We start from the raw sequence: 27,047 nt of genomic DNA, 5'->3' as shown, positions 1-27,047 counted from the left end.
CTCGTCCACATCTGCAGTAAGAATTGGTACACTTTTCTTGATGTGCTAGGGTGCTTCAAAAGCTTGTGGAAAGATTTATATTATTGTTTCATTCTGTTTTTCCATGAACTTTTTGAGACACCCTCATTTGTTATCATTAAAGTGCTCAAGGAATGCAAAGTCCATCATGGGCGTATAATTAAAAGGTGGCATCCTAAAGTCATCACATTATCTTCAGCTTAGAACCATGAAACTCCAGGACAGAAAGGATGCTGATAAAGGCAGCAGGCCAGTTATGAAGTAAGTCTGAAGACCTCAGGACATCTGCTATCTCAGATACTGTTAATGGTTAATTGCTTGCATTATGGGTTAGAATTTATATTGAGTTTGACTTGTGGAAAGATTTATATTATTGTTTCATTCTGTTTTTCCATGAACTTTTTGAGACACCCTCATTTGTTATCATTAAAGTGTTCAAGGAATGCAAAGTCCATGATGGGCGTATAATTAAAAGGTGGCATCCTAAAGTCATCACATTATCTTCAGCTTAGAACCATGAAACTCCAGGACAGAAAGGATGCTGATAAAGGCAGGCAGGCCATTTATGAAGTAAGTCTGAAGACCTCAGGACATCTGTTATCTCAGATACTGTTAATGGTTAATTGCTTGCATTATGGGTTAGAATTTATATTGAGTTTGTTTAAAATTTTATATTTGAGAGGAATCTGAGAAATCATCTAGCCTACTTTCGTTTGTTCTGTGAGAATTTACATAGTCCGCAGTAACCTGAGCACAGAGAGGTCCATTAGCTTGCCCATGAACACACAGCCGGCAGTAGCAGGGCTCGGGCTCAGCCCCTGCGGCCGACCACGGCTCGTGCCTAGCCTACTTTCGTTTGTTCTGTGAGAATTTACATAGTCCGCAGTAACCTGAGCACAGAGAGGTCCATTAGCTTGCCCTGAACACACAGCCGGCAGTAGCAGGGCTCGGGCTCAGCCCCTGCGGCCGACCACGGCTCGTGCCCAGGCTTCCCTTTCAGGATGAGGAGTCTGAAAACCGCTGGTAGAGTTCATGGACGCGCTGGCATTGTTAGTCCCTCCCGTCTGCAATACACCACTTCAAATCCATTCTGAAACTCTCCAAGTTCTCGCATCTTTCCTACTTTGCGGCATTTCTTCTAAGTGAACTAAATGGCTCTAGGGAAGAGTCGTGTAGGGCGGGCAAGTCTGTTGAGTCCTCTGGGGCCCCTCCGCCCACCTGGGGCAGCACACGTCGGGGCTTAGGGCATGGCTGTTTTGTCCTGTGACCTTCATTGACTGTAGTTTTCTTTTTGTTGCTTTAACTCGGAAGATTCCCCCTCACTTGAGAAGAGTTTATTTGTTAGAAAGTTTTGGTCCTTCATATGTTTTATAATCCATCAAAATCAGAATCAACAGAATCCTGATTACACAGAATTCTTTAGCATCACCAACCTTAGCAAGAAGTGGCAGCGCCCTGATGAGGGTGTAGTGATTCAAAAGCTTTTGTATTTTAGGCACACGTTCCTGATCATACTCACACCAGAAGAGTTTACACTTGAAGGTGTCTCACCAGATGGCGACTCTGGGCCACTCTGTCTGAAGGCCCCATTGCATGCACTGTGGGACACGCTGTGTCTTCACACACACCCCGCCTCACACCTGACAGTGCCCATCCTGCACTGGGGGCTTCAGGAAGGAATTGTGAACGGGGAGACTGTGTATGAATCCACACAGGAGATACCCACAAGGGTCGGCTGAAGGGTGCACGAAGTGTGACGCATGGGGCTCCCAGTGAAAGCACCAGCATCTGAGCTCAGTGCTGAGCACGTCCCTTCTTAGGAGACCTCTCAACCTCAGACAATGAGGCACCTCATGCACCTCTTTAGCCTGGAACATAAAGCTGCAGATTTCTTGGGCTTACAGAATGGTTTGGAAGTTTTATTAGGCTCATGGCAGAGCAAATCTTAAAATAAAACTATCAAAATATGGAAAATGTCTTTAGACAGTCAAAATCCATGCTCCCAGGCATATGGTAAATGAATTTTTATTTAAAATTTCATGAAACCCAATTGCTTCAAGCTATAAAGTTTACTGTCCAACTTGAACTTCAGACTTACTTTTGGAGCCTCAATAGTATACCAATGAATACAACATTCTTTTAAAAAAAGTATCCATGCATTCAATTCCAGTCTAATGTCCTTTACTCATTTAATTGAGGGGAATATATGTGTGTGTAAGAATTAACTTTATACTTTCATTTTTATTCGCTTATTACATGCATATGGTGTGATTCATTTCTTAGTTTGTTACTTGATGGATTGCTCATTATTTCCCAGAGCCTTTCATCAACAACTTTGACACGACATTTGAACATAAGTTGTGTTTAAAAATATCTTCTTGCCAACATCTTAAATAATGTTTAATGCTTTTACGTTTGTTAAACTATTTATGGGGGTGTCTCAACTTCTTGCTGAGGCTATGAAATCTCCGAGGTCAGGGATGCTGCACCTGCCATAACACCTTGTCTACTTTATTGAACAGAGAAGCACTTAATCAATACATGTTTTCTCACTAAATGATTGGCCAGCTCCCTGGAGAAAGGCAGTCTCCTTCCCTCCGTTCACAGAACACCTGTATTCCACAAAAATGCAGCCTTGCCTAAGGTTGCAGAACGCGGACATCTCTGACATTGTCAACCACTCACGTTGCTCAGACAAAGATCACAATGACCAGTTGGGGGAAGACAGAAGAGCTTAAAGAGGACAAAACTGGGATTGTGTCTGCCCTTCTTTGACTGGGTTTACTCACACATCGTCAGAATTGTGAGTTTATGCATAAGGAGAAATGTGAGTGACTGAAGAATATAGGTACAGAGAAGCAAAAAGGCGAAAACTCATTATCTTGGGTAAAATATGTCACATTAGTGCCAATACAAGACCAGTAAAATAAAACAAACCTCTAAATCATTTCCCCCAAAGTAACATGTGAATATCCAAGATGTTTACAGTTTATTTGTAACTAAAAAGCACACGATTTTTTAAATTTAGCAGCCTTTACATGTTAATACTTGGCAACAAGGGAACTGTAGGCAGGATATCTGACCCTACGGTGGCCCTGCTGTGCCTTCACACCCGTGATGTGGCCAGTGGGAACTGGCCCATGTGACACTGACCACTCAGGTGTGTTTCTACAGGTGTGGTAGCCAGCCCAGGACACATCCCCACACAGGGCAGCCTGGCAAAGCAGGACTACACTGTGTCTGGGGCAGCAAACACAGGCTTACTAATTTTTTCCTTCCAAGCGTCATCCTGGTAAGGTTTATATACCTGCGGCTGTTAAACCCACACTCTAGACCTTCACGTCTGCTTTGATCACATCTTCTTCGAGGTGCAGGAAGATTGCTGCAGCTGTTGTGCTTGATTGGCAGAGAGAGACAGGAGGTGCGGGGCTCCCGGTGTGTGCGAGCTCCTCTCGTGGGAAGTGTCTTTCCACGATTATGTGTGCACTGAGGCAAAAGTGTGGTTTCTGCCCTGATTGACCGGAGTGTTGATGGAGTTTGGATGTGTTGTTCCCTCCAAAACTCATGTGGAAATTTGATCTCCAATGTGGCAGTGTTGGAAACTGAGTCGTGGGGGCGGATCCCTCATGAATGGATTAATGCTCTCCCTGGGGGAGGGGAGATTAATGAGTGAGTTCTTGCCTTATTAGTTCCCACGAGAGCCCGGTTGCTTAAAAGACCCTGGCACCTACCCTCTCTCTCTCTCGCCTCCTCTCACCATGTGATCTGCTTGTACCCGCTGGCTGCCTCCCGCTTTCCACCATGAGTAGAAGCAGCCTGAGGCCTGTGCCAGATGCAGCTGTCCCAGAATCGTAAGCCAAATAAACCTCTTTTCCTTATAAATTACCCAGTGTCAGGTATTCTGTTATAGCAACACAAAACGGACTAAAACAAGTGTTGTAATTAACATAAAACAAGGAACTGTTTCCTTGCTGTGCTAGTGGCCTGACACTGTGACTGCAGTGGGGGCCGGCAGGGGCACTCTGAGTTTACTTACCTAAAATCCTGCCCAGCGTGAGGGATTTGATGGCTTTGAATTCCGTGCCGGAGGACAGACTCACTTGCGTCCGCACTTTCTGGTTCACCTGTTCGCATGAGAAGCAAACATCAACAGGTTTCTCATCTGTCAGTAACAAGGCAGGAAGCACGGGGAGCCAACAAACAAAACTGATTGAAAAACCCGGTTCGTGCTGCCCGAGACGAAAGAACCTCGTCCGCAGGAGCTCATCATCCCAGCCGAGAACCAGCACCCAAACAATTTTTATGCCATGACACCCTTCACCCACATCCCGTTCCTTCCTCTACTGCTTTCTCTTCACAGTCCTTATTATTTTCTGGCGCAATACAAATAATCTGTAATTGGTAGAATCCACAAAAAGTTGTCAAAGCCCAAAGCTTTGGGTTCAAGCCAAAGCCTTTGCATATCTCGAAATATGAAACATGAAACCAAAGTATGTTGTTCCATGTAGACAGCAAGCACGCCAACACTTTCCTTCAAAAGTGCTGTCAGTGTCTAATTTCACTACAGTGACTGAACTCTGTTTTGTTAGATATGCAAATTTTAATCATAATCATATTTTACATAAGTTGTTGCTTGAAATTGTCATAACATTTGTCCTCTTGTGAATTCTTATTGAGGAATCATTTTTAAAACTTCTGCCAGTAATTCACCGTGATGAAATAGACATTTCCTTGGCAAGTAAATTAAAGGAAATCAGGAAAAATTTAAGAGGTCAAAATTTTATACTGTACTTGGCAGATTCCCACTACTAAGCAAATAAAAATACCAGACAATATTTGATTTCTTATCCATGACACACGAGAGAATAAAACAGAAATAAAACTCATATCACGTGTTGTTATCAAGCGTTGCTTTAGTTGACCCATACTAGGGAATTACAATTTTAAGTATTGTTGGATGAACACACTGTTACCTCTACAAAGACCACTCCGTCTTCTCTGCTAATCTTCACATGGTGAAGGTTCCCGTCAGCCAGGTTCTTGAAATTAAAGTTTAAAACATCAGGATCTTGATGGATATCTAGCTTGTACCTAATCTGCAAACTCCCTAAAGCAAAAAAATAAAAACAACAACAAAAAAAAACCATTTTTGAACAAGATACTTTCAAAACTGCCTTTTCACACTGCAGAGAAGTTACCGTTATTTTCTTGTTTCTAGCATGTTTTGCAGTTTGGATCTCTTCGACATAGTCTGCTGGGAGGTGCCATCACCTTCTTGGTCTTTGCTTTCCTTGGAACAGTCCTTGCTTCTGTGTGTTGCTGCTGGATCAATCCCCCTCAAATCATGCCATTTTAAAGTGAAGACAAAAGTTGTTGTTATGAGAACTCTCTTTCCTACAATCCTCTATTTTCTAAAAGAAAACACCTGACTCGAGCACATGCTAGAGTCCTCCCCACTTTTGTAAAAAGAACATTATATTAAGAAATGTTGAGGGCCGGCCCGGTGGCGCACTGGATAGTGCGTCACTTGGGAAGCGTGGCGGCGCTCCCGCCCAAGGGTTCGGATCCCACATACAGACCGGTTCCCGCTCACTGGCTGAGCGAGGCGCGGGAGCAACACCGAGGGTTGCAATCCCGTTGCCGGTCCCCGGTCCGGTACGGGGGCAACACTGAGGGTTGCGATCCATTGCCAGACACGGAAAAAAACAAAAAACAAAAAAAAAAAAAAAAAGAAATGTTGAAGTTGAAACTTTGCAAAATATTGATTTATTTTGTTGGTACAGTCTTGTCTTCCTTGAATGTGTTTCCTATATTCTGCAAGGTGAGAGATAAAGATGAGCAGTGGCCTTGGGAGCTGTTGTGCAGCCACGTGGCTACTAGATACCTGAGGGACCAGAGAATAATTCCAGTTGGTGGTGGCTGCGGATGTTAAATGCCGACCAGTGTGGAAGAAATCTCAACCAAATGCACCTCTAACATTAATTCTCTTTGCTTACTTATTAGCTGAAAAGTCAATTGCTGTGCACCCAGGGAGCCTTCCAATGTGCCAATGAAACACTCCTACCGTTCATGTGGTTTACAACTCTACACCTACAATGAAGGTTAATATTCCTACTCAATATTGCTGCGTACACCTTGGATGTCAAAATCCTAGGGCCGTGTCTGAAATGGCAGTAGGTTGGTTTGTTTCTTCGCACACCAGAGGTTTCAGTTCTGAAAATTGCATCTGCAACCAGGAAGTGTGGAAGAGAGATGCCCTGACTTGGTTCCCCCAGGAGACAAGGTTTCCACACATCCACCTCTCCTGGCTTGGCTTCAGCTGCTGCACGGGTTTCACCCTATGCTTCTAACTATTGCACAAGCCGTAGCAAAATCCTGTTAGCCAGAAATGTTTTCAAGTTTTCCCAGATGTCAAATTAGCACCCTGACTTTCCATTTAAGATGCTTAGAGCCTGGCCTTGTCTCTCCACCATGGAAAAGTAGTAGCTGGATGACAGTTGTGATGGTACCTTCATCTTTGGGTGGATAGGGCCTGATTTACTTCAGGACCACAGACAGGGCAGAACAACGCTGCTGCTCTGATGCATCTGGACAGTCACTTCTGCATGGTCTTGATGCATCGGGAGACACCTTAACTCATCTCCCCTTTGCTTAGAAGGAGGAGAAAGTATTTACACACATAACTAGATACCTTATATTTCTAAGATCTTACAGGGATAATAAGAGTTCTGTTTACACGAGACACGCAAACTTACCAGACATTTTACAGAAGAATCCTAATGTGATTACTGAAATGATACCTTAGCAACAATATCTTTATAGTCTTAAAAATAAAATAAATACAAATAAAATGACATTTGGGGAACATTCAATTTTCTCCTCATTTGTAATTTGAGAGGCTCAGACACTGAAAACATCATATTATTACAGTTGTAGTAATTTAATTTAGTCTTCTAACACCAGAAGGATACTCACCATTTCTGGCGAGGATAACTGAAAGGTATTCCTTGTAGAAGGAATCCACATACAGAAGCAGGCTGGGGGTCTGTGCTGTTCGGAAGCTGAACGAGATCCTCTCTCGGGTTAGTGTCAAATCTCCAAGAAAGGAAGCAGCGTAGGAGCTGGAGTTTGTGCTCAGGGAATAATACTCCTGAAAATTGTATGTCACTGAGGAGCCAGCTCCAAAATATGCAGAAATCTCTGAAATGATATGCACATTTCAAAGTTATACAAGACTGAGGGTTGATTTGAAGTATAACTATGAATATTTGAATTACTTTAATTTCCAGAACATTTTAATAAATAAAAAGTACAGAATGATACGACAGGTGCCATATACCTGAATACCAACCACAGTTAATTGTTGGGGACTTTAGGACAGTCCTCGGTAAGTCTTCATGTTAAAACACACATGTGTATTCTTCAGTAGGATGTTTCCCATCAAAGCTCGATGAGCTCCCATTTGACTTCAGGCAGAAGCCAGGTTTCGTGGCTGTTACCTGCTTGGTTGGTCTTTTGCTTTGCAGGTAGAAGTCTTCCCCCGGAGTGAGGGGGGAGGACCCACAGACCAAAGGCCAGTCCTTTATTTCACTGCCCAGTGGAAGGGAAGGCTGAGCAGATGGCACCATGATGCATTTGGGAGAGGGAAATGGTCATTTGTGCATGGAGGTGACAGCAGGCTGTCCTCTTTCTCTAAATCAGTTCCCTAGTGTGTGCCATCGCATTATGAAGGAGATGACCTCCCAGATGTGGGTCATGCACGGGATGGGAGGTTTAGTTTCTGCACCTCTCTTATCTCCATGGCTCCAGCAGGTCCACGCCAGCTGGGCCACGGTCATTGAGTGACCTCCCCAAGCCCAACCCCAGACCACCTTATTGCCCATGACACAATATTGACTTCTTATGTGATGTCTGCCTGCATGAAAACATTGAGGTTGCACTTAGCAAAGGTGCATACAAAACCATCAAAAATTGAGGTCTGTGCTCATACAGAAGGAGCAACAAACCTTTTTAATCGACTTTCATGAGGCTTGGTTAGGTACACACCCAAAGACACACTCCCATTTAGAGTATAAAATTTGGAGAGGTTCATGAGATGCATCCACCCATGAAATAACCACCACAGTCAATAGTCAGAGCAGTTCTCAGTTCTCGACAGTGAATCCCTCCCTTGCTCAGGCAACCACTGACTTTCTTTCTATTACCCTGAATTAGTTGGCATTTTCTAGATTTTATATAAATGGGATTGCACATCATGTACTCTCTCTCTTTTTGTCTGACGTCTTTCCTTCCATGTAAGGATTTTAAGTTGGCCCCGTGTTGTTTAAGACTAGAATGGCACGGGACATCGCACAGTGCATTTACCTATTCAACTACGGACAAGCATTTGGGTTGTTTCCAGGTTTAAGATATGATGAATCACCCTGCCATCGACATTTGTGCCCGAGTTTTTGAGTGGATCTACATGTTCGTTTTTCTTGAGTAGATTCCTAAGGCTGGGGTAGCTGGACGTTGGAACTCCAGTTCCTCTGTGTCAATTCCAACACTTGCCGCTGTCAGTCATTTTAATTTCAGCCACTCGGGCGCATGTGCAGGGGTATCTCATGGTGGGTTAATTTGCATTCTTCCTCATGACTGGTTACGTAGAGCACATCTTCACGTGAACATCCGCCATTCGTATCTCTTCCTTGGTGACGTGTCTGTTCGAATCATTGACCATTTCCCCTTCTGGTTGTTTGTCATCTCATTGGCTGTACAAGTTATTCACATCTTCTGGATATAAGTCCCTTGACAGATATCTGTTGTGTGAGTGTTTTTAATAGTCGTTTCTTGATAGTGTCTTTTGAAGAGTAAAAATCATTAATTTTGATGAAATTTATTATGATTTATATTTTTTGTTTCCTAACTTTTGTTTTCTTTTCCAAGGTGACAAATACGTTGTCTTATGTTTTCTACCGGAATTTTTGTAATTTTTAGCTTTGACATTTATGTCTATTACCCATTTCAAATTAAGAGTTGCATGTGGTGTGGGTTAAGTGTCAAGTTATACTTTTTGTTTTATTTGGCTATCTACTTATTCCAGAATCACTGCTTAAAAGACTTTCTTTCCCCCCTTTAAATGCCCTTGACACTTTTGTGAAAAATCAGTTGAATATCTGTATCAATCTCTGTATCCCTACATACATTTATGACAGATTCTCTCTCTCTCCATATATAGGAATACACACACACACACACACACACACACACACACTTCTTCATTGTTAATTTGTTCTTTTTTTTAAAAAGTACTTTGAAAATTCAAGGCCCTATGTATTTTCATTTAAATTTAAAATTAACTTGCCGATTTGGACAAAATGTTGATTCAAACACTACATCTATAGGTCAATTTGAGAAGAAATGACATAGTAATAATATTGTCTTCAAGTTTATCCTTCATTTATTTAGATGTTAATTTTTTAAATAGTTTCAATTCAGAGGTCTTATACTTATTTTGTTCAACTTATATGTAAATATTTCATATTTTTGGATTCTATTTTAAATAGAATTTTATTTTTTATTTTTTCAATCGTTTGTACTAGTACATAGAAATTCAATTAATTTTTTTATGTTGACCTTGTTTTTTATGTCCCTTAGTTCTACTAGGTTTTTGTAAATTCCTTATGGTTTTTTATACAGATTGTTATATCTCCTAAGACTAAAAAGAAATTTACTTTTTCCTTCCAATATGTGTGCTCTTTACTTCCTTTTCTTGTCTTATTGCACTGGCTAACACCTACAGCATGTTGAAACAAGTGGTGGGAGTACAGATCCTTGCTTTTTCCTCAATCTTAGGGGAAAAGCATTGTCTTTCATGACTAAGTATCTTAGTCATATGATATTAGATGTCCTTTATTGGGTTGGTAAATTTACCTTTTCAGCACTGCACTCTCTGAGTAAGCCACAGGCCAGCCCCGGGAAATTTACCTTTTATTCCTAGTTTTCATACTGAATTTTGTCAAATGTGTTTTCCGCATGTATTGAAATGATTATGTTTCATCTCCTTTATTCTGTTAATATAGAGACTTTCCTTGAAATATTTTTTGAAAATTAAATCAACATTGTACTTCTGGGATTAATCCTACTTGATCAGGATGTGATTTTCTCTATATTGCTTGATTTATTTCGCTAATACTTTGTTAAGCATTTTTGTGTGAGTATTCATGAAGTATATTTCTGTAGTTTCTGCTTTGTTTTATATATTTTATGGTTTTTGTTAGACTTTTGCATCAAATCTTCTTTAGTTAGATTATAAATTATATTGGAAAGTCTTCTCTCCTTTTCATTATCAAATAGTTTGTGTCAGACTGGCATTTTTTTCTAAATAATACAGAAAAAGTAATATAATATAAAATCATATAGAAAAAATTTGCCTGTGAATCAACTGGACCTTGGCTATTCATGGTGAGATCTTTGTAAATTTGGTTTCTTTAATAGGTACAAGTTATTAAGATTTTGTCTTTATTAGTGGGTCAGTTTGGTAATTTGTGTCTTTCAGGGACTGTATCCATTTAATCTAATTTGTGAAATTTATTATCACAATATTGTTCATAATATTCCATTGATATCATTTTAATATTTGCAGGATCTGCTTTTCCTTCACGTATTATATTCCTGATATTTGCAATTTGTGTCCTCTTTTCTTTGTTCTGGAGAATCTTGTTAGATATTTATCAATTTTATTGACCTCTTCCATGAACCAGCTTTTGATTACATTGATTTCATCCTTTGTCTGTTTCTTATTTTATTTATTTCTGCTCTATCTTTATTATTTATTTTCTTCTACTTTTTGGGGGGTTTCATTTTGTTCTTTTTTATCTAGATTCCTAAATTGCAAGTGTATACCATTGATTTTACACTTGTATTATTTTCTAATGAAATAATATAAAGTCATAAATTTTCATTTAAATAATACCTTAGCCGTTATCATTTATTTTAACATAGTATATTTTTAATAGTCACTTAAAATATTTCCTAATTTTATTTATGAGTTTTTTCTTAGCTCATGGATTGTTTACAATTACTTAATTATGGATATTGTCATACACTACTCTGAGGCTCTCTTTTTACTTTTATTTTTTGGTAATCTTTTCTTTCTCCTCTTCAGATTGGAGATTATACATATATAATATATATACTTGCCTTATCTTTAAATTTAGTGATTCTTACTTCTGTTGAACTCATTGAGGGATACATAATTATTTTTAAATTTCAGTAATTGTATGTTTCTGTTCTTATATTTTCACTTGTTTTTTTTACATGGTTTCCATTGCTCTGTTGAAGTTCCATATCAGTTTAGGCATAGATGGCATATTTTCTTTATTTCTCTGAACGTCATTTTTTTGACTGACTAGATTATAAGAGCTATTCAATGTCTCTGTCTTCTGAAACCACACACAAAAAGGCCCACTCAGAATTAGTTTTTATTAACTGCATTTTTCCCCTAAGTATGGAGTACAATTTGATTTTTTTTTTTGCATGTGTAGTGCTTTTTATTGAAAACTGAACATTGTAGATAACTCATTGCAAATGCTCTTGATACCGTTTGTTCTTATTGTTTCTGTTTCTGTTGTGGTTGACAACAACAGCTAACATGCCTGCACTCCACCCGTCACCCTGTCACCCCGTAGCATGGGTCTGCTGGTACCTCTGTGCTGTGGCTGCCTCTAGGAGTCCTCTTGAGATTGCACACCCTGGGAGTTGTCAGGCAAGGATTAGGGCAGAGATCACATTCAAAACTGGGGTCTCCTTCATTCTGTTGTGCCTTTACTTCTAATCTCTATTAATCTACAGCTATTCCGCTGCCCTAGGGTTCAGGGAAGGAAGGTTTGCATGCCCACTTTCCTCTGCCAACATTATTAGAAGCTTCCTTGGTACAACTGAACTTCATTTGTGTGTCTTGATATGGTAACAGATGATTTGATTTGCCGTCACAGATTTAACTTGAAATATAACCTATATAATTGTGTTCCGACCATTTCTAGGCAGTTAATTCTTTCAAAAATCAAAAACTGATTCAATTTGGTATCACAGTTTGTACTTTAAATCCCAGTGGCACAATGAAACAGCCCAAGGTTTCCTGAATAATAAAAATGTACTTATTATACCAATAAAATATATTTTTGGAAGAAAATTCTTCCTGTACTATTGAAATAGGCAATGGCCATGTGGGGCAGATTTTTAATAACTCATTATCTGAGAACAGAAGCATCAGGTAGAAAACGTTAGAATGCAGAGATGGTGTTTCGATAAGACCCTGGGATTAATATGAGATCTTACAGTAGCAGTTGCTGACTTTTCAACAGTAGAGTCACATTTCTTTCTAATAAAATAAGATTGGCTGTAAGAAGGTGATTTACAAGAGGAACTCAGGAACTGAGATATTTTTATCAAATAGCTGCTCAGAACAGGTTTTATTCGATCTTGGTTAAGTTCTTCATTCGCACTCACCACTGGAGCAGAAGGGCCCGCCGTATGCAGAGAGGTCACAGTCACACACGAATCCCCGGGGCTTCTCCCGGCACTGCCCTCCATTGAGACACAAGTGGCCGTAGGTGCTGCAGTGTCCCGGACAGCCGGGCTCCACTCCCGGTGTGACCTTGGCTCTTTCCTCGAGGTCCAGAGCCTTTCCGTTCACCTGCAGAGACCGAATGCAGCCCAGAAAGCCTCTCTGCCTGGTAGCTGTGCCGCCTAAAACAGAAGCACAGGACACGGAGCTGGTGAGCTCGCCCACGCAGGGCTCCGTGGAAAGTGGTGAAAATCAAGACTTCCCAAAGGATTTATAAGGAAGTATTACTTTGGAAATATAAATTTCGAAACCATTGGGGAATATGCAAGAACACTAAAAAATTAACTCCTTTCTTAAGAAAAGTGGAGTTGGGTTATTCTAAATAGATCCCTTCTTAATCAACTAAGGAATCTACTTTTAAGTTAGACACATTAGAATGAAGAAGAAAATTTATTAAAACACCAATATTATTGGACTCATTGTAATGTAACATGTTGTACATTGATATGATTAGCTAAAATGTGAGAATATTTTTTAACATCAATAAACTGACTTCAGTGGATGCCTGACAAGTATGCAGTGACAAGAACTAGATTTACTCTCCTGGCGCGGTCCACGCCATGGCAGGGTCTTGAAAAGAATAGCTTGGGCTGCCCTTTCCGAGTTGGCAAGGCCCCGGGGTGAGAGCTGCTGGCAGGGCCCCGGCTACCAGCACTTGCTTTCACTGTAAAGACCTCTGCCTTGGCATAGTGGTGCTGCTTTCACTTTCTCTTTTGATGTTTTGGTCAGTGTGGCAGTTTCCCGAGTTTCCAAAAGATGTAAAAAATGACACACAGACAGTTGTCATAAAATTAGATTATCCCACAAAAGATCCAGGAAGATTGAACAATTCTAAATTGTCCCTTTTGAGTCAATTTATTACACCAATGGATGTTTTACAAACACCTTATGAATAGCCATGAGCAATTGTTTTTACCAAAGAAATTAATAAACAATAAAAATCCTCATCCTCTTCCCACCATCTGGATAAATGGTTATATAGATTATAAAATGGGAAAAGGAAAAATTTGGTACCCTCCTAGGGGATGTCCTAAATATGACTTAAGTTGGCAAACGTCATTTACAGGGGATTATGTTAATGGTAAGAGAATGGTTGGAATTAATGAAAAAAGATACTATAAAAAGAATTAAGTTTATGAGAAAGAATGCATAGAAACCCTGTTACTCATTGGTGTCCTAAGTTAAATAAAAACATCTTAGTAAGATATTGGGACAAAAACATATGATGCACAACTTTCCCTCCTAAAAATAAAGATTATAGATGGAATTTAAAATGCACCTGGTTTCATGAGGGATGGTGCTGTGCACTTTGACACTTTACATTGGGCCACACAGCTGCTATATTAAGTACATGCATGATAAAGCTGTTCAAATATCCTTTATTCCTTTTCCAAATAAACAATAGGTTCATGCCTATAGAAATATGAGAATCATTAAATTTTTAGTTGATTATAAGTTTAATTGTTAGATTTATAAGTTTTAAATATAATTGTTAGAATTTTCTTTTATAGTATTTAAAAGTTAAAAATATATATAAGGTTTGTTTAACTAATTTATGCTTGCTGGTAGTAATAAGTTTAAGGTTAATACGAGGGCAAGAAGAAAAGAAACACAATGGTGAAAAACGTCAAGAACAGCGAGTCACGGACTAATTGACCACACAACAGATATAATCACCAGAAAGAATTGGCTGACGACTGAGTTTTATTTAACCTTGTAGATTATTAATTTTATGAGAACTGATGTAATTTTAAGAAAAGTTTCCGTTTAACTATTGATTTAATAATTTTAAAGATTTATGTAGTTAAAATGCCCACATTAACCCCCCCGTGTTGTGTAACAAATAAAAATGCTGTTTCCAGTCTGAAGGCTGCTTCAGCTGCTTTAGCTGCTCTGGCTGTGACAGCGCTGACAGCCCGCAGGCTGAGAACGTGCTTCAGAGGAACCGAGGTCTCTGCCTGTGTTTTTTATTTTTGCAGCTTCCTCATCCCTCTTTCAAGGACCCCCAACTTGACTGGAGCTGGTCTCCGGCACTCTCCTATCTTGAAAGCTACTTAAAAACCAGCCAACAAAACAGTTGGCTACTTAAAAACCAGCCACTTAAAACCCAGCCACAGTTCTGAAGATGCTGGACATTTAGAACAAATGGCAGTGATCTCTGGAATGAGGGAAAATGTTGACGGAAGCCTTGTCACTGCCCCAGCTTTTTGCCTGGAGAGGATTTGTGGGCCATGATGAAGACGTATTAGGCCTGGAGGGGCTGGGAGTCCCGAGAGACTGGCAGGGCTCAGCTCCGAGGAGAGAGGCCGGAGGGGGAGAGCCGAGTGGGGACGATGCTGGGTCAGTCGAGTGTCCCACGCGGGCACCGAGCTCAGCACTGGCCAGCGCACCCTGTGAGGAGAACCTCTGAGGCCAGAGACAGAGCTCCTCAGATTAGAGGAGCAACATTTGGGGCATCTCCAGCAGGCATGGTGAAAAACCACAAAATTCCAGGGGAATCTGGCACAGAACATAAAACAGTTTTGCCTCAATAGTGGAAAAAATTAAGACTAGACTATTTGCCCTCCAGTCCCACCTAAAAGAACCTTAAAAGCAAAACCACAAAAATCCAACTGTTTCCATGTACCTTAATCTCATTCCAAAACAAACGTCAAGAATATGTAAAGAAATGCAAAGCATCTAGCATCCAACAAGGTAAAAAATCGCAAGGTCTAGTACCCAATAAAAGATTGCCAGGCATACAAAGAATTTATGATAAATCATGAGGAGAAAAATTGATCCATTGAAACTTATCCAGAAATGATACAGATGATTGAATTCACAAGGAAGATATTTTGAAAAGATTTTATGGCTAAATTCCATATGTCCAAGAAGGTAGAGAAAGGGTTGAATATTTTTTTGTAGAGGCGAAATGAAGTACATTAAAAAGACCAAATTGAACTTTTAGAGATAACACTACAATTTTTGAGAAGGAAAAATACATTAAATGGGATTAAATATTAAGCATTGCCAAAGAAAAGATTAGGGAACCTGGATATCTGTAAGCTAGCCAAAATGAATCACAGAGGGAAAACAAACTAAAAAGAAAGAGAGAAGAGCATCGGCGAGGTGCGGTCAAACTTCAAGCAGCCTAAAACATGCTGATGGGGACTCCTGACAGGGGGGCAGGTGCAGACAAACATCACAGCTGAAAAATTTCCAAATTGGATTAAAACAATAGACATACGGCCTATGAAATTCTATGAAAGCCAAACACGGGAAACAGAAAGAAAATAAACTAAGACAAGCCGCTAAAAAAATTGCTTAAAAGTATGAATAAATAAAAAATAATAAAAACCTCCAGAGGAAAAAGGGATCACAGACGAGGATGACAGCAAAGTTCCCATCAGAAAGGATGGGAGCCCGAGGACGCTGGGGCAGCGAGTCCAAGCAATGAAAGGAAAACAGCATCGTTAACCCAGAATTCCTCACGCAAAATTATCTTTCACAAGTAAAAGTGAAATAAGAGTGTTTCCAGATAAACAAAAGCCAAAACAATTCATCACCAGCAGGATCGCACTATAGGAAACGTAAAAGGAAATCCCTGAAGGAGGAAAAAATGTTGTCAGGTGGAAAACTGGATCTGCACACACGGAAGGTGCTCGTAAGTGGTTACTACATGGGCAAATTATAAAACCATGTTTGTATTATTATTAAAGTGTTATTAAAGTGTTATTAAAGTATTACTGACTATTTAAAAACAGTAACAGTGTGTTTTGAAGTGTATAACATACACAGAGGCACAACATGTGGCAACAAAAGCACAGGGACTGGGGGAAGAGATGGAAATACGCTGTCCTAAGTTTCTTACGTGCCCACACCAAGTGGCAAAGCGTAGATTGAAGTCAGACCATGACGAGTTAAAAATGACCGTTCACCCCAAATAACCAGTAAAACCACACACACACACACACGCACGCACATGCACACACACGTGCACACACACACGAGTTAAAGCTAATCAGCCAACAAAGAAGATAAAATAGAATGATATAAATCACTGATTCCAAACAAAAGCAAAAAATGAAACAAAGGGAAAAAAGAACAAACGGGACAAATAAATAGCAAGTTGGTAGATTTAAAACCAATCATATGAAAACTCATATCTATTATAAATATAAAGACAAATGCTGCAATTGAAAGACAGAAATAGATCATTTAATAATAAAGGACTCTGCTAAATGCTACCTAAACAATATCCACTTTAACTATAAAGCACAAAGAGGTTAAAAGTAGATGAACTGACAGAGATGTGCCACCTGTCACTAACTGTAAGGATGCTGCAATGGTTATAGTTATATCAGGAAAAGTGGATTTCAGAATAGAGGAAATCCCTGGAAAATCTCCAAATATTTAGAAGGTAAACAAGACACTTCTAAACAATACATGAGTCAAAGAAGAGATGAAAATGAAAATTAGAAATCATTTTGAATTGAATGGAAATGAGAGTACAGCACATTGGAACGTGCGGGTTGCAGCCGCAGCAGCGGTCAGAGGACAGCAGCTGGCTCTAGACACCTGTGCAGCAGACAGCAAAGGTCTCAAACCAGTCACCTCGCCGCCTGAGAAAATAGACAAAGAAGAACAGTGGAACCTAAAAAAGTGCACAAAAAGGGAATAAATATGAGAGTAAAAGTTGGTCAACTAGAAAACAAAACAACCAATTAATTTAGAAGCTTGTTCTTTGAAAATATTGATAAAATTGACAAAAGTCTATGAAGACTGAAAGGTGACAGCAAAGGTGGGATGGAGAGGAGGGAGGGAGGGAAAAATGAGGGAGAAAGAATAAGGGGGGCAGAGAGACAGACGAGAGACAGAGAGAGAGACAGACAGACAGAGAGACAGAGAGAGAGAGAGAAAGAGAGAGAGAGAGAGAGAACGCGTTACCAGCACCTTCAGCGAGGAAGACGCTGGCACCACTGCTAACCAGTGTTGAAGGGATGTAAGACAGCTGGACAGAAGGACAAGCTCTGCTGCTGTACAGCTGTCCAGGAATCTGTACGCAACAATGATCACTGCGTGCTGTCAAATGAGAAGAGAGATCAGCTGTTGTAGTGGCTGGACCCGTGTGATGATCCTATTGTGAACACAGTCCCACCGTGGGCACATGCCTGGGTGTTGGCACCAATGACATTGGACCGTCAGCTCAGTCCACCATGGGGACTGCATACGTGGGTCACAGTGATTAAACTACCATCCGTGCTCACGCCTCACCACGGAGCCTGACCACTCTGTTCATCAGAACGTGCCGTCACCCAGGGGAGACGCAGCAGGATGGGAAAGCCCGGCCTGGCCGGTGGAGACAGGATGTTCGCCGGGGGTGAAACACATTTTAGTAGTGAAAAATAGCACGAGGGCCGGCCCGGTGGCGCACTGGATAGTGCGCCGCTTGGGAACACGGTGGCGCTCCCGCCGAGGGTTCGGATCCCACATACAGACCGGTTCCCGCTCACTGGCTGAGCAAGGCGCGGGAGCAACACCGAGGGTTGCGATCCCGTGGCCGGTCCCGGTCCGGTACGGGCGCGACACTGAGGGTTGCGATCCGTTGCTGGACACGGAAAAAGACAAAAGACAAAAAAAAAAAAAAAATAGCACGAGACTTCTTTCATTTGTGACAGATTTCTACTGCTTTCAAGCTTTTCTTATCAAAACTCAATTGACTTCTTAAAAACCACATTTACATTGATTGTGTCAGTTGTCCAAGATTGTTCCTCATTGACTTTTGATGGCACAAGGATGGCTTCCTACAATTTACTTAGTTAAGGTTAACTGTACTATTCTGATGCTGTACCCATCACCAGTGACCTTCTAAACTTATGTACATTATCACCAAATTCCTGCTCCAGCGTTCATCGTGTGTTAAGCGTTGTTCAGTTGAACCGTGCCTTTTGAAGTTGCTTTGGAGTTCTTCTTTTATTTAGCAGGTCGCAGGTCACCACTCCCACTGTAATCACCAGGAACTTAAAAGATCATACTTCCTAAAAGCCATCGAAAATTTGTGGGCACGAAGTTTACACATGACCAATTCCAGAGAGTGAACAACAGGTTACAAGTGGGCCAAACCCAAGGCCACATCCACGCCTGAGGTTTGCTCTGTCTGGGGACATGAGGAGCAGAGATGGGACCGGCCCCAGGGGAAGGAGAATCCACCAAATGCCCATGGACAGGTGGGCTCGTGGAGGGAGTCCTGAGGCCAAAAGACCCCCCTGCAAAGCAATTCGTCCCAAGCCCACGACCATTCTGTGCACAGTCGCTGGGTGAGTGCGGCTGGGGTGGGAGCCAGAGGAGGAGACACCTTCCCATCTCGCAGCGCCGTCTCTGAGAGCGCTCCCAGGGAGAGCGGCCTGCACTCGCCCCCAGCCGCTCCCTACAGCTGAAACCCGGTCCCTGCGCATTCGTCTCCTGACAAGAGCAGAGGAATTAGCCAGCACGGAACTCAACGGCTAGCACAACATTCCCCAAATATGTCAGAATGAAGACATTTCAGACAAAATTTGGTAGAATTTGCTGTCACAATATCAGAACAAGAAATACTGAGAAAAAATTTCAGTCTGAAATAAAATAATTCTAAACCAAAAACTTTATCTTCAAGAAAGAATAAAGAGAGCTAGAAACAGTAAATAGGACAGACTACATCTTAAACTTTCTTTTAGGACTATGAGCTGTTTCAGCAAAAATAACAGAAATAGAAAAATCATAAATAAGTGAAAATAAAATATATAATGACAGTCACAGAAGAGCAGAGGGAAGTAAATGTGATTAAATGGTTGTAGATTTCTTGTTTTATTCAGTAAGTGGTACGACATTGATTCAAGGTGGATCGTGAGGAGTAAAGGAACGTATTGTGATACCTGGAAATACAACAAGGAGGTAAAGCTAAAAAGCCAAAAAGACAGAAAGGAATGCCAGAAATACTTCATTGACGCAGAGAAGAGGATCTAGAATGTTATAACCACAAAGACATGATAAATGTTTAGGGGACAGATATGCTTACTGTTCTGATTAGATCATTATATAACAGACACATGTACTGAAACAACAAACTCACCCAATTAACATGTACAATAAAAACAATTAAAATTAAAAAGACCCCTTCCTCCTCCAAAAAAGAGGGTCAAGTAGAAACATAACAGCAATGTGGTAGAGTTAAACCCACCCATGTCAGTAAATACACTATACAGCTGAAATAAACACTCCAGATTAAAGGAGGACATTGTCATAAAAGGACAAAAACTACACATAGTTAAGATAAACTTTACATATTAGAAACATAGTTTGAAGAAAAGAATGGGAAATATTATCAATATCAGTGTCACTATAGATCTTACAAATATTAAAAGGGAATGTTATTTAAAATTTTTGTGTTAATAAATTTTACAACACTAAGTTGCTAGAAAACTGTCTTAAAATACAACTTTTCAAAACAGATTTTTAATATTTAAGGAATAAATATCATCGCTCTTTCACAAAAGCTCTCAAAGAATTGAGCAAGTGGGGACAGTTCCCAAATCACTGAATGAATAAAATACAACTCTACTACCATAATCTGAAAATATTATGTAACATTCCAGATCGATAGCTCCAGCAATAGTTTAGGAATTCCTTAACAAAATATTAGCAAGTAGAATCCATAACTGCAAAAACGTATACAGTGTCATGAACTGCCCAATGGTCCTTGAAGTGTCAGCGACAGACAGGGATGCAGTATGGAGCCTTTGGCAGCCCCTGTAGGTGAATCACAGCGGAGACCCTTAGGAGTTTGGAGCAAGGCCCTGCCACCATCCACAGGTAACTACTCTCCTTTTGAGAAACAGCTCTTGGCCTGCTACTGGGCCTTAGTAGAAACTGAACGCTTGACTATGGGCCACCAAGTTACCATGAGACCTGAGCTGCCATCATGAACTGGGTGTCATCTGACCCAGCCAGTCACAAGGCTGGGTGTGCGCAGCAGCACTCGATCACAAAGTGGAAGTGGTATATATGTGATCAGGCCTGAGCAGGTCCTGAAGGCACAAGTAAGTTAGATGAAGAAGTGGCCCAAGTGCCCACGGTCCCTACTCCTGCTGCACTGCCTTCTCTTCCCAGCCTGCACCTGTGGCCTCATGGGGAGCTCCAATGATCAGTTGACAGAGGAAGACAAGGCTAGAGCCTGGGTTACAGATGGTTCTGCACGATCTGCCAGCACCAGCCGAAAGTGGACAGCTGCGGCACTACACCCCTTTTCTGGGACATTCCTAAAGGACAGTGGTGAGGGGACATCTCAGTGGGCAGAACTTTGGGCAGTGCACCTGGTTGTGCACTTTGCTTGGAAGGAGAAATGGCCCGATGTGCGATTATATACTGATTCATGGGCTGTAGCCAATCGTTTGGCTGGATGGTCAGACCAATCATGGAAGGAACCTGATTGGAAAATTGGTGAGAAAGAAATTTGGGGAAGAGGTATGTGGATGGACCTCTCAGTGTGGGCAAAGGATATGAAGATATTGGTTTCCCATGTGAATGTCCACCAAAAGGTGACCTCAGCAGAGGAGGACTTTAAAAATCAGGTGGACAGGACGACCCATTCTGTGGATACTAGTCAGCCTCATTCTCCAGCCACCCCTATCATTGCCCAGTGTGCTCATGAGCAAAGTGGCCATGGTGGCAGGGATGGAGGTTATGCATGGACTGCAGCTCACCAAGGCCGATCTGGCTATGGCAACCACTGTGTGCCCAATCTGCCAGCATCAGAGACCAACACTGAGCCCCCGATATGGCACCATTCCCCAGGGTGATCAGCCAGCCACCCGGTGGCATGTTGATTACATTGGACTGCTTCCATCATGGAAGGGACAGCGTTTTGTCCTTACTGGAAAAGACACTTACTCTGGATATGGATTTGCCTTCCCAGCACGAAATGCCTCTGCCAAAACTACCGTCCGTACACTCATGGAATGCCTTATTCACCATCATAGCATTCCACACAGCATTGCTTCTGAGCAAGGAACTCACTTCCCAGCTAAAGAAGTGCTGCAATGGGCTCATACTCATGGAATTCACTGGTCTTACCATGTTCCCCATCATCCTGAAGCAGCCGGTCTGATAGAACAGTGGAATGGCCTTTTGAAGTCACAGTTACAGTGCCAGCTTGGTGCCAATACCCTGCAGGGCTGGGGGGAAGTCCTCCAGCAGGGTGTATATGCTCTAAATGAGCGCCCAATATATGGTACTGTTCCTCCCAAAGCCAGGATTCATGGGTCCAGGAATCAAGGGGTGGAAATGGAAGTGGCACCACTAGCCATTACCCCTTTCTGTCCCGCAACTTTATGCTCTGCTGGCCTAGAGGTCTTGGTACCAGAGGGAGGAATGCTTCCATCAGGAGACACACAAATGATCCCATGGAACTGGAAGTTAAGGCTGCCACCTGCCACCTTGGGCTCCTCATGCCTCTGAGTCGACAGGCTAAGAAAGGAGTGACTATGTCAGCTGGGGTGACTGACCCAGACTACCAAGGGGAAGTTGGACGGCTACTCCACAAGGGAGGTGAGGAAGATTATGTCTGGAATACAGGAGATCCCTTAGGATGTCGCTTAGTACTACCATGCCCTGTGATTAAGGTCAATGGAAAATTACAACAACCAAATCCAGGCAAGACTACGAATGGCCCAGACTCCTCAGGGATGAAGGTTTGGGTCATTCCACCAGGTAAAGAACCACGACCCGCTGAGGTGCTCGCTGAAGGGGAAGGGAACACAGAATGGGCAGTAGAGGAAGGAAGTTACAAATACCAGCTTCGACCACGTGACCAGTTACAGAAACGAGGATTGTAATTGTGCTCCCTGCTGTGTTAAGAATATGTCTCTATGTGTACATACCATACACGTATTAAGCAATTATCTTTGTCTTTGTTCCTCTTGTTCTCTATCATGTACCATGAGACTTACTTGACTTTATACCAGCATTTAATATACCAGCATTTAAATGCTGTTAACCTTACTTCATAGTATTTGCAATTTTAAGTTATGGGATATTGGGAGAAGGTAAATATCATCTAAGGACTTTACCTTTTCTTCTTGGAAAGGGATAATGTGTTTCTGGCTATATGCAGGATCGTGCATCATGTTAGGTGAGACTATTATGCTATTGTACCATTTGAAAATTAAGTGTGATTTAAGGAGATAGTATGGACACCAAGTTGACAAGGGGTGGACTTGTGAAGGTTAATTCCATGTGTCAACGTGGTTAGATGAAGGAATGCTGAGAAAGCTGGTAAAGCAATCTTTTCAGCTGTGTCCATGAGGGTGTCTCCAGCAGAGATTAGTATGAGAGTCTGAGTGGCCTGGGTGTGAAAGACCCACCCTCAGTGTGGGTGGGAACCATCCAATCCACTGGGGGTCGGGAGAGAACAGAAGACAGAGGAAAGAGGTGAAGCGCTCTCTCTATATATATATATCTGCTGGAGCTGGACACACTCTTCTCTCCTGTCCGTGGACATCAGAGCTCGAGACTCTGGTGTCTCCAGAGCTTACACCAAGGACACCACCAGCCTCCCTGGTTCTGAGGCCTTTGGACGTGGACTGAGCCATGCTTACCGGCATCCAGTTTATAGACGGCCTAACATGGGACTTTTCTTCATAGCCACGTGAGCTAATTCCTCTAATAAATCCCTCTCGTATAATTATAACATATCCTATTGATTCTGTCTCTCCAGAGAACCCTGACTAATACAAAGTGTAAGAGTTGATTCCAGAAATGCAATGATGGCTTAAGGAGAAGTGGGCCAGTGCGCGTCACTACACTAGGAGAATAAAGAGAAAAGAACATGATTATGAGAGTCCATGTAAAAAGCACAGTTGATAAAACTAAGCATGTGGTTATAATAACAGCAGCGTCAAACGTTACGATACAGCTATTAATAAACTGAAAAAGACACAAAATCTTTACACTAAGAAAAATAAATAACCGCTAAGAAGAACTAAATAAATAAAGGGATATCATGTTCATGGATTAAAATTTTGTATTTTTAATATGTCAATTCTCCACACATAGTTTCAACATATCCCAATGTGGGCTTTGGATAAAAATTTTAAAAAATTTCTAATTCTAAAATGGAATGGAATTCAGAGGATCTATAATAGCCAAGAACATCTTGAAAAGTACAGATGGAAATTCCTCTACCAGATTTCCCGACTTAACTATAATGCTACAGCAACCAAAATAGTCGGGCACTGGCAGAAAGACACGCAAAAGAGCAATGAACAAAACAGGAATAGATTCGTGTACTTAAGTCGCTTGACATTCAAAAAACCAGAGCAACTAAAAGTGTTTATTAAAAAATTAAACCTTGACTCCTACCTCACACTACATATAAAAATATTTTAAAATAGATCATAGATCTAAAAGATCATAAACACTAAAATTTTGTAATTTCTCAAAGAAAACACAGGAGAATCTCTTCACCAACCTGAGCAAGGCAATGATTTTTTAGATAAGATTCAAGAGCTACTAATCCTAAAAGAGAACTGATAAATTGTACTTTAAGAAGTTCAACCCAAAGTTTAAGCGATATTCAAACTTGTGCTCATCGGAAGATACGGTGAAACAATCAAAGGCAAGCCTTAGACTGGTAGATAATATTTGCTATATACATATACCCAACAAGAGACTTGTATGCAAAATATATGCAATTTCTACAAATCGATAATAAGACAAACAGGCCCACTAAAAAACTGTGAAAGAATTGAACGGGCACCTCCTGAGGAAGGTATACCGTGACTAATAAACATATAACATACGTGTTCACGCTCACCAGTGATCAACAAGTCACAAGTTCAGCACACAATGTGACGCTCTGACCAAATACGGGTGACTAGATGGAGCCAGAGAGACTCACACATCGCTGGAGGGGTGACAGAGGGGACGGCCACCTGGAGAAACCATCCGGAGTTTCCTAATAAAGTCGCCTGCAGATGCACCCGGTGCACAAGCCGTTCCACTCCTATGCACACATCCAAGGGAAGGGAGCGCGCTCGCAGACAGCCCTGCACAGAAACGCTCGTAGCAGTGCTGCTCGTAATAGTGAACAACCAAAACCAATCCAAATTGGCCAATGGGATCATTTAGCTGTGATTTGTCGATTTAAGGGAACACTGAACAGCGATTTAAAAATTAAACAAAATAAAAACCCACACTGGTATGTGCAGCGGCAATGACTTTCTTACACATTACAGTAAGCGAGACAAGCCAGGCCCAGAACTCCTGCTGCGCGATCCGAGCTCTGCGTCCCAAAGTCGAGGGGTGAAGCCGGAGCAAGGCCCCCTCCTGAAGAGGAACACGGCAGGCTGCACAGGTGAGCTGGTTTTATTTTAGGGTGCCCTATTTATTTTTCAGCGTTTTTCTTCATTGACCAAATCACTAGCACCTCATTAGCTAATGCGTGCCCTGAGATGGAAACGTGCAGCGTTTGCTGAGAAGCTGCCTGCTCTGCTCAGAGCAGGAACTGAGACTCTGCAGAGCAGGCAGAGAACAGAGGGCTTTTCTTTATCATCACTGTTTTGGCCACATTTCTGAGTTTTTCTCTCGGTGGGCATCTCATTTGAGGAACGAAACTTTCAGAGGACAAAAAACGTCGGGCTTTTCATGTCAGCACTTGCAACCATCCTTTGAGAGGCTGATGATTTACTCCTGTGAAACCTCACGTCAGAGGACTGTCCGCATGTGCCGGGACACGTGGGCACAACAGAACGCAGAATACAATTTTAGGATAATCCGCAGAGGAAACCACTCGAGATAGCATCTCAAGTAACTTCTACCCCACAGTACGAAACAAGAACTTCTTATGTTCCATGTTTATATTCTAGTACAACAACTTTATTCAACATTATAATTCCACTGAAAGATTTAAACGTGCTCTGCCAGGTCCACTTACAAATGAAAAGGATTCTAACTGCCAAGTGCTTAATGCTGCTCTCTGAGAAGGCAATTAACTTTACCTACATCTTTCAGTTTTGTCTCGTCGTTAGAGAACTTCCTTCTGCACAGTCTCTGATGAAACCTACTGTGACATAGTAAAGCAGCAGCAGTCCTGAAGACACAGTGTCACCTCAACAGCCCCACGTCTGGGTCACACTTACAGGAAATCCCAGTTCACACCAGTGACTGCTTTTCGTTAGAGAACTTCCTTCTGCACAGTCTCTGATGAAACCTACTGTGACATAGTAAAGCAGCAGCAGTCCTGAAGACACAGTGTCACTTCAACAGCCCCACGTCTGGGTCACACTTACAGGAAATCCCAGTTCACACCAGTGACTGCTTTTTCTCAGGGCTGGCACCCGAGTCACAAAGCACTGTGCATTGTTGCCCGACAACTTGCAAGTAAGGAAAATTAAAATTTCCTGGGGCATTTTTACTATGAAACATTACAGATAAAAATATATAAATATTACCTTAGATCAGACCTATCACGTCAAAGAGGTGATGGCCATCAGAGAGACCAGACCACAGCTCACAGGGAAGGCTTGTAGCAACCATGTCACATACTGTGGCTGGCCCAGGCCAGCGTGACACTAGGGTGGATGAGGGGCAGGCACAGGGAGGGCGGGACGCTCCTCTGAGAGGTGGTGGGGTGCTATGCTCAGGGGGAACCCCAGCCCGCAGCTCAGCCACATGGATGATGGGACACCTGCATCTCTATGGACCTCTGCTCCTCATTTGGAAGTGAGATTTGTGCATCCAGCCACTTGTCACACAGCTTGGCCTTCATCACTTAATTAATATCCTAATAACTGATGCCAGGAAAACTGTTATTAATTTTATTAATTCATCTGTAAGGAAGAATGTGTTGATCCATAATTATAGATATTGTGGTTGATGGTTACACTGCAACTTAATAAATTGATATTTTAGTTTATACCTCCTTTATTTATTAGCTTGGTTAGAGACTTTTTCATGAGAAAATGATTTTCTCTAAGGGGAAGGTTAAGACTGAGGCCCTGTGCAGCTGCTCTGAGCTCAGAGGCAAAGGTCACTTGCTGCAGTAGCCCTGACCCAGCTTCTCCCTGTCGTGGGTGTGAGCATGTGTCCTCTCCAGGATCTGTGCAGATAACATCTGTAGTCACCAGCTTCCTCACTAGCTACTTGGGATTAAGCTGTGAAGAACAGGACACAATATTGACATTTGAAACTTTTCTCATTATTGAGAATATAATGAAGAAACTTCAAATTTCACTAAAGGTACACAAATAAAACTTCAAATGAGCAACAAAGTCAAGAAGAATTGGGATCTCTTTGAAGGACAGTGTTTGATGAATTGCCAGACTGGAAATTGACCCCTTTGCTAGTTTTTCTGGAAATTCTGAACCTTTATTTGCATTAAAGCCCACCTTTTATTTTTCTCATCAGAGCA

The 27,047-nt window shown here is 41.6% G+C and overlaps 1 protein-coding gene across 1 annotated transcript in view; it reads right to left on the bottom strand.

The window, feature by feature from the left end:
• LOC103603822 (contactin-associated protein-like 3) overlaps window positions 1-27,047 on the bottom strand; it is a 103,851-nt gene that overhangs the window by 7,486 nt on the left and 69,318 nt on the right. Inside the window, exons 16-19 of the mRNA XM_008588409.1 lie at window positions 12,508-12,747; window positions 6,994-7,218; window positions 4,992-5,125; window positions 4,055-4,142 (exon numbers count right to left, since the gene is read on the bottom strand). Coding sequence (XP_008586631.1) covers window positions 4,055-4,142; window positions 4,992-5,125; window positions 6,994-7,218; window positions 12,508-12,747 — 687 coding nt within the window. The remainder of the gene's footprint in view (window positions 1-4,054; window positions 4,143-4,991; window positions 5,126-6,993; window positions 7,219-12,507; window positions 12,748-27,047) is intronic.

This window comes from Galeopterus variegatus, unplaced genomic scaffold, assembly GCF_000696425.1.
Source record: "Galeopterus variegatus unplaced genomic scaffold, G_variegatus-3.0.2 Scaffold4804, whole genome shotgun sequence".
Lineage (NCBI taxonomy): Eukaryota > Metazoa > Chordata > Mammalia > Dermoptera > Cynocephalidae > Galeopterus > Galeopterus variegatus.
The sequence above is the reverse complement of the archived record's forward strand: the minus strand, read 5'-3'. Positions and strand labels throughout refer to the sequence as shown.